This window comes from Kryptolebias marmoratus, linkage group LG5, assembly GCF_001649575.2.
Source record: "Kryptolebias marmoratus isolate JLee-2015 linkage group LG5, ASM164957v2, whole genome shotgun sequence".
Classification (NCBI taxonomy): Eukaryota; Metazoa; Chordata; class Actinopteri; order Cyprinodontiformes; family Rivulidae; genus Kryptolebias; species Kryptolebias marmoratus.
This window is the reverse complement of record NC_051434.1, coordinates 3,836,234-3,844,996: the sequence shown is the minus strand read 5'-3', so window position 1 is coordinate 3,844,996 and position 8,763 is coordinate 3,836,234. Positions and strand designations below refer to the sequence as shown.

The following is an 8,763-nucleotide window of genomic DNA, read 5'->3' as shown; positions in this document are numbered from 1 at the left end:
CAGCCAGAACCCTCATGGGTCAAGGACCACGACTTTGAAGTTCAAGGTCACAAGGTCAAAGGTCAAGGTCACATGTTAACAGAGGCTTTTACTCTAAAACCGTGTAACTTAAAAAGTTCAGACTTCACAACCAGAGTCCCCATGGGTCAAGGATTAGCCCTTTTGAGTTCAACGTCACAAGGTCAGAGTTCAAGGTCGCAACAGCACACGTGCTCTAACTCTGGAACCGTTCGACGTAGGAAGGCGGAACTTCACAACATGCCACAGTGGTCGTAACTATCCGGACTGAAGGCGATTTCGGACGTTTGCCCAGAGCGCCACCTAGTGTAGGGCGCGGGACGTACACGGGAAATGCGCGGGAAGTGCGCCACAGCGTAGAGGGCGGTTGCCAGAGTTCCCGCGGTCGCCATAGGCCGAAGCGGCGCTGAGCTGCGAGGGCCGCCCAACACTGCTCGCAGCTTTAATTTTGTTTTTATTGTGGTGTGCCCACATCCTGCCAATCCTTTTTTTTTTCCTGAAGAGAAACCGAAACCCACAAGGTCTAAAATAGAAGCAGGTATTGGTAGTAAGAAGGGATTCCCTTCCACTTGACATGGTTTAACCCTCCTGAAGCTCTCAAAAAAAGAAAGAGAGAGAGAGTGGTAGAGAAGCCCTAACCCTTGTAACTTCAGGTCAATTTGACCCGAAAGCCACTGTTTAAGGACCCAGTTTTGTTTTTGTTCCTAAACTTTGTTCTGTTTTTAGTGTCTGCCTATTTTAGACCTAGTTTCAGTTTGACTTGCAGTTTTATAACTTTTAAGTTGAAGTATTATTGTACATCTCTAAAGCTATTTTCAGTGTTTAAACATCTAATTGGATCAAGGTTAGCTGAAAAAAAATAAATAAATAAAACGCCAACATTGTGGCTGACTGAAATCAAACAGTTCAGCTGATCCTGAACACGTCCACTTGCACTCAAACTGGTCTCGGTGCTTCATGCATGATTGAAACCTCCCACCACATGAAGCTGATGACAAAGGAGGGGAAAAGGCGTATGTGACGTGGAACTGAACTAAAACCAGAGGTCAGCGTGTACACAGCTTAGATTTAGTACTTTGTTTCCAGGACTAGGTACTGGATCTCATTCAGTCCTAGAGGAGGATGGAAAATGTTCTGTGTGATTTAAATGAAATGCATTTCTTGTTTTATTGTCCTTTTGTATACGACTTTCAGAAATGAATTGTTTGGTGAAGTTCTTGATGTTTACCCAGATTTTTTTTTTTTTTTTTATATGAGTGATGAAGATAAACTACAGTATTTAAGTATTTTGTGTTTCAGTTAGCTCAGTTTGTTTTAAAAGCCTGGCATCTTTAAAAGAGGACACTTCATGTCTGAAGGATGTTGATGTTGGTCTCTGTCTCTGTTTGGTTAATCACTAATCTGATTAAAATTCCAACACCAATAAGCTGAAAGAGGGCATATTTACTTCCTGTCAGCAGAAAGTTAAGTTTTTACCACAGCAGCTGAATCAGTCATTCAATAAACTGCTTCTAATCTTTTGCTTGTTAGTTTGGTTTTAATAAATTAATTTTATTTGTGTAGCAGCAGCACAGTATTTTGAAACTGCTGAGGTTTTATTTATTTAAGTTGTGAAACCCAAACTGACCCAAACTTCTTAGCATAAAAATTAAAGCATTTTTTTTTCATAAAGCTCATTTAAAACAGCTATCCACATAAAGCTCTAAAACAATTAAAACCATGAATAAATATCACTAACGCCCTCTTTCTACTCATTTACGACGAGATGGAAAGTACAAGTTCTGCCTTCCTTAGAGAAATAAACGTGTAGTTGTGGAATTTAAATTTATTGCTGAGAGGTGTTATATCATCCGACTCCTGATCTTTCAAATGTCAGTTTTAGGGGCTAAGTCTAAAATATTTTTCAACTAAGTGTCAGAATAATATTTCCTCCTTTCTTTGGCTGCTCCCTCCTACACAGGTGGCCACAGCCAACAAACTCTCATGGAAACTTTGGCAAATCTTTCACACTGGATGCCCTGCCTGACTCAAGGCTGCGGCTTGAGCCTCAGATTGGCGCTGACTTCTAATCTACCATGCCCTGTCTGAATAATAGCTTCAAAAAGGATAAATATAAGTCATATTGATGGTGCTGGGTCACACGATGGTGTTCTGAGGAAGCATGATGAGGAAGTGAAACAGAAGACTCTGAATGGCAGAAGTCACATTTGAAAAGACTTCTTTTTATAGGATTTATATTTATGACAAGGAAAATCAAGCCTCTTTCCTCAGTTATGGTTTCTGAAAAGCTATAAAAAGAATTATTGCTGCATGACTGGAAACTTGTGATGTATCAGATGTTATATGTCTATGCATTAGTTCAACAAATCAATACGTCTGAAGTCAATAATGGCTTCAGAAGTATTCAGCCATTAGAAGCATAATGTATTATGAGAGAAATTTCAGCAGTATGTCCGTACCGAACCATCCTGGTGTAAACATCTGGGATGCGTTCCGGAAAACCTGTTGAAGTATACCCTTTTATTGTTCCATCTAAAAGCAGAGGAACATTTTAGTTAATTGCTTTGTGGTAACTTCCAAAACAGAGAAAAAGAAAAAAGCACTCTACACCAACGCAAGCTGGTTGGTTCTGATGAACCTTCCTGTTTCTTTCAAATCAGCTGTGTGGAAAAGCTCTGTGGTCCCAGCGATCACAGACAGCAGCAGAGACGAGAAACTTTAGGCTTTAAATGCTCTATGGAAGCCATTCAATAACCTGATATCAAGCATTATCTTCTCACACTACTCATGAATTTATTTAGTTTGGATTTCCACATTAGGAGATATTTTAAAGTTTAGTGGTGGGTTTTTTGCTTTAAGTTAAAGTCAATTTATTTAAAACACACTCTCATTAGTTATAGTTTTAGTTTGCTTGTTTTTTTTTTTTTTTTGTAACATTTTCTTAACAAAAGAGTGTTTCTTAGACCCGTAACCTTTAACCTTTTGTTTGCTGTCCAATTTGGATAAAAAAAGACATTATAATACAAAGTGGGCAAAGGTTACCAACATGGTGACTAACAACTCAACTTATTTTACTACTTGATGTCCATGATGTCACATTCTCATTCCTTATATGACGTTTTTATTTTTCAGTTTCATAGGGAGGTTACCTGTTACCAGCTCCCCCATTAGAAAGGGTGCTTTGTTTTGTTTTCTGTTTCTGGGAGGGTTATTAGCTCTTTAAATAAATAGTAGTTGGCATTTGTTCTTTCTATGGTTGTATCAAACCTGTGATCCTAAAATAAGTGTAAAAAATATATCTTTTTTGGGGGGGGGGCTTAATTATATATATATTTCTGTACACTCTAAATACAGCCTAGAACTCTCAAAAATCTAAGACTGAGCCCATTAAAGCCCATTAAACTCCATAATTCTATTTCCTGTCAGTGCACAATTGGTTTAACATCTTGCATTTTTTAATGGACGGCCTATATTTAACTTTGCCTCAGAAACAATGATCTGAATGTTTCCTATGAAGGAAGCACTGAGTCCATTCACAAAACCAATTTGTAAGTGACGTCTTTCCAAGAAAACTAATAATGACGTCTGCTCCTTTTTCGGAAAAAAGCTTTCCACCTCTTTTCACACAACACATTTCCCATCAAAGATGACAATGGACAAAACAAACTAACTCTGCTTTGAATAAACATGGTATTAAGTAAATTCCATGTTAGGATTTTTGTCATTTCTGGTTATAGACATTCACATTAATCACATATTCCTGCCAGGAAAGGAGATTAAGAACTAATAAATAAAATAAAAACAACAAATTAACATGGGCACAGTGTATGTCTCACATGTTTCAGGTTTATCTTTCAGGGAATTATTAAAAATTACAGAATCATTTAAGTGGTCAGCTGTAACAGATTTTTGTTTGCTTCTTTGTTTTGAAGCAGACGTTGCCATATCACCGAGGAAGATTTTGTTCTTTTAAAAGAAGAGTAAAGAAAATAAACTCTAACATGTTTAAACGTCATGTTAAAATTATTGCCGTCAGTGATTACTGCCACCTGCAGCGAGGTGTGAGTCCTGGATTTCTCAGGGGCTCTCAGGTGTAAAAGTTTCTGGTACAACATCCAGGCAGTAACATAATGCACTGTTTATACACCTTTATGTATGATCATCTGTAAAATATTGATCTGTTTAAAGAACAGCTTGTTTTATAGTTGATGCTACAACACAACTCAATACCATTTAAATTGTAACTTCAATATAATTTGTCAAACTTTTTTTTTGCATAGTTGCAGCCAAACAGACCTGTTCTGAATAGATGCAAAGTTTACATGAGGTTAATGTGTGCAAATCTGTTTTTTTTTTTTATTTGTTTTTGTTTTTAACATTTAATATCATGGTTTGGAGAAGATAGAAATAAGGTTTAGCTCCTGTTGCCGTTTTTGTTTGTTTTTTTACTTAAGGTGAACAATGTATTTTCTTTACCAGTTAAAACATTTGTCTACATCAGGTGACTGCTCATTCTAAAAGGTTTTTGGTCACGTTTTGAGAACATTTTCTGGGTTTTGATGTGAGTCATTATGCCAAATTAACTGCTTCACAAGTTTGTGCTGAATGAAGATTGGCTCAACATAACATAAAGTTAAAATTGGTTTTATTGATGCAATGGAAAAAATGAAAATGGGCAAACGATTAGAGCGCAAACGAGGAGGAAGTGATTTGGGCTGGCAGCTGACAGTGGAAGCTGAGCCAGGGATGGAATCTCAGGGGTTGATATTTGGATTCCATTGAGTATGTGATGAAGCCATGCTGGCAGCACAAACACAGCTGGAGGCTGCAGCCTCAAAGCTGGAAGATCAGGCCTGGTAAACATGTTTAACCATGACTTTACCCTGGAAGCCTTCGTCTCTTAAGGTGGACTCACAGAGATAATCAGGAGAATGGCACAAGTTGGCATTTGGAGGAAGAGGTATAGCTCCAGCTGATCAAAGTTTTTCCACTCCATGAGTGTAAGCATTTCCTCGTATTTCCAAGTAGCAGTGTTGTAAACTGTTTAGTAATTTGATATTGTGTTATTGTGGTTTAGTGTAAGGTATTGTCTATGTCAGATGGTGGAAACCATAAATTCTAACTTTAAATATGTCTTGTTCAAACATCTAAATCTAATCATGGAAGTTAATTCTAGCCCTAATCTTAAATGTTGAACTCCTAGATAAGTGAGAATTTCAAAGTAGATTACAAGTAAAATAAGGGATTGGGGTAAACATCTAAATATTCACCTTTTTCATCTTCATGTATCGTAACAAGACTTATCAAGATGTTCGAGTTGACACCATTATTTGTTGTAAAACTTAATGTCAAGCTGTCTTATATTAAAAAAAAATATTATTTTTCCCCACAAAACTCAAGAAAAGAAATCCACAGGTTGTGTTCCAGCACCTCGAGAGGATTAAAAATATTGTTTTTTGAAGACATTTCTGCTCTCATCACATCTTCAGATCTAATAGCAGATTATTGTGAGTTTTGTGCTGGAAAGCCTGAGGATTGCCTTCTATTTTAAAACCTTTTTAAAGGAAAACCAGAACCTTGAAGGCCGAGAATCTTACCCACCATCTTGCATCTTGTTTCAACTTTTTATGATTTAGTTTTATTCCCATTCTTGTCTTTGTTCTCTAAAGAACTTTGTAAAGCTCTTTTTTTCAACATTATCTTGACCCAAAGGAAGTGGAGTTTTGTGCTGTGAATTATTGCAGGTATTATAAAATATGTTTTTACGTCAAATTGGTGAACTGCTTCATTGCTGACACACTGGAATCTTTTTTTGTGGCCCAGGACTTATCTCTGATTTAATTTGTTTGTGTTGCAGCTGCTTATTCATTCCCGGAATTCAGAAACAAGTTTGTAATTTATGTGTGTTTTCGGCTGGTTGCAATCATGTTTAATTGCATCAGTAAATCAGATTTTTGTGTATTTCTGCAATCTTGGGATGCTTGGCATACAAATAAGGGCCCAATTGTCAGGTGTGTTTATAATTTATCTCCAATAAAATGTAGATGGAGGTTTTCAGGTTTTTCCATAATTTTTTCTCTGAAACTCTGGCCTCGGAATGTGTTTGTATCTGCGGTGAATCATCTCTTCCACTTTGTCTCTGCAGAGTGCCGAGGACGAATCCCAGTGGGTCGAAGACCTCCTGAAGCTTCATACGGCTCGAGTTCGAGATGTGGAACTCTTGACAGGGTTGGACCTGTTCCGATCCACAAATCTGACATACACCAGCACCCTGAGCCTCAAAACCTACCTGCACACCTTCGAGGACGATGACTAAACGCACAGAGACATACAGGATGCTGCCGCTTGTGAGAGGCCCCACATTTTCACTTCATGTTCACTGGACAGATGGTGCAAAGCTGTTTTACTTCTAAAGGAACTACCCAAGACGTGCTTTAAAATGGAATATATATATATTTCTGAAAATGGAAACATTTAAGAGGTTCTCTTGAAAGATAATAACAGGAATCTTTAATACTATTACACCTTTATGGAAAGCAGTACTGGAAACAGGTGAAGTGTGGTCGTAACGCTGTCAGAACAATTTATAAATACAGCTACACTGTCCAGAACACAGAAAGTATTTTAGCTCTGTAACTGTGATCTATACTTTTTTTTTCTCATACTGAACATCAAATACACGCAGTAAAGTTTCAAACTATTTTAAAATGTGTTATTTGCTTTTACAAATTAGTTAATCATAGCAATCAGCATGAAACCTAACAGTAAAATTACAGAGAAGAATTGGAAACCCTGAAGCAAACAATTAGCAGCAACAAGCAAAAATCCTCAACATTAGTAGTGTGGTAATTCTTCTTTTTTTTAATTATAGACCACATGTTTAAGCTACTTTGTCATAACACTGCAGACATGAATTATTACACTAATGTCAGGAAGAACAAGAATAGAGACAAATTATTCCTGCAGGCTTTGCAGTGTTACAGAGGGGGAAGTCAGCTTCTCAAAACACAAAGACTGGAAACAAGAAAAACAACTAACTTTGTTTTCTTCAAAGAAACAGACTTTTATCCCATCATAAAATGCATAACTTGGCTAACAATATCCTGTTTCCACTCTGTGTTAATCTAACTACCTGTTTTACCATCAAAATTTGAATGAAGACAAAATTTCTTACATTTTCTAATTATTATTTGCTGTTTAAAACACAACACACAATTAGAAATGAAAAGTAGCTTTTTATATAAGTATGTCTCCTAACTGATCTTTTCTTAAATTCAGTTCTAGTTCACTCTATAATGTGCCAATTTCCAATAAAAGTCATCTGAGGGAACTGTACAAAAACATTTAAAAAGGAAAACTCCCTTTTTAACAGGAAGAACCTCCAGGACCAGAACCAGGCTCAGGATGGGTGGCCATCTGCCTCGTCCGGCTGGGGTTAGACAGGACAGGAAAGAAACGCAGACAAACACAGAATGACTGGTCCAGGTGGAGTTTCTATGACAGGAAAATCACACGTTCATGATAAAAATATGAACAAATATGGAGAGCAGAGCGGGTAAAGACGGCACCAGAGAGAGGACATGTGATCGGTTTGTCCTCCAGCAGCAGAACTTAGGGATGGTTCAGGAAACCCAAACCAACCCAAACTATAACATTTCATTACAGTCTGTTGTGCAAGCAGTAATTTTTCTTTCATGTGGCAGTTTAATCTGTAATATGACAAAATATTAATACATTCCCAACTTGGCCCAACTCAGGAGATGCAATGATTGCCTCTGCTTCAAATGTTGCTTCTTATTTTATTCTTGCTTGATTGTTTAAGTTTTAAGAAAAAAATAATTATATTTATTCTAGCATCATAATAGCCACGGCACCCAGAGATTGATAATTAATTCAGTGGAACTGTGCTCACCGTGTTTGCTGTAACAAGATGGGAAAAATAGTACTTGAGTCTCTTTTATTTCTATCCAAGCATTCTTTGAAAAAAAAAAAAAATGAAAAATTCATTTTTATTGTATTTTTTTATCCACAGTTCACTAACACCTCAGAGCAAGTACCTGATTTAAAATCTTTTCACCACTCACTATCAAAAAAACAAAAATGTTAATGTTTTAAAGACGTCTGCTTTAGTATGTATGGAGTGTCTCAAAAGTGTGATGCTTTATTTCTTCAAAATGAAGGATTCATAACATCTTATTTGCAAGCTGGTTAAACATCTAATAATGCTACAAAACCGCAGATGATTAGGACTGAGTTACTGTCGATATGCATTAATAGTAAAGGTGATGGATGTTTGTTCAGATACTGAGCTGCTGAGCTCTGCAGAGTTTAGAGGATCCCCGATTTAATGACATTATTGCTACAGCTAAGACCGTTTTAAAAAAATTATTTTGGATTGATTCAACTTGAGGCACAAAAAAAGCACTTGTCTGGTTTTGTCTTTGTTGCCACTATTATTAAACTTGCAGCTGATAACTGTACAGATAAAACAGTCACAACATGTTTTTTGTTTGTTTTGTTTTTCATTTTTAGTATTTACATTTGTAAGATGACATTGGTAAGGTATCATAGCTAAGTATCATAATCAGTAGAAATAAAAAAAAAACATCAGTGAAAAGTCAATTAAATGGCTTTAGGAGCTCTTCAAGTTGTAGACAAAGTAATGTATATTCCTGTAGTCTTTCAAATAAAAGATAAACAGAGTAGGAAATCTTCCAGTGAGTGGAACTGAGTGTTTTTTTATTT

The 8,763-nt window shown here is 36.6% G+C and overlaps 1 protein-coding gene across 1 annotated transcript in view; it reads left to right on the top strand.

Annotated features, from left to right (window-relative positions):
* The window catches only part of LOC108246373 (ectonucleotide pyrophosphatase/phosphodiesterase family member 2), a 28,116-nt gene extending 19,456 nt beyond the window's left edge, over positions 1-8,660 (top strand). The window contains exon 25 of the mRNA XM_017433879.3: positions 6,164-8,660. Within this exon, the coding sequence (XP_017289368.1) occupies positions 6,164-6,334 (171 nt within the window). The 3' untranslated portion in view covers positions 6,335-8,660. The remainder of the gene's footprint in view (positions 1-6,163) is intronic.
* The last annotated feature ends 103 nt before the right edge of the window (positions 8,661-8,763 follow it).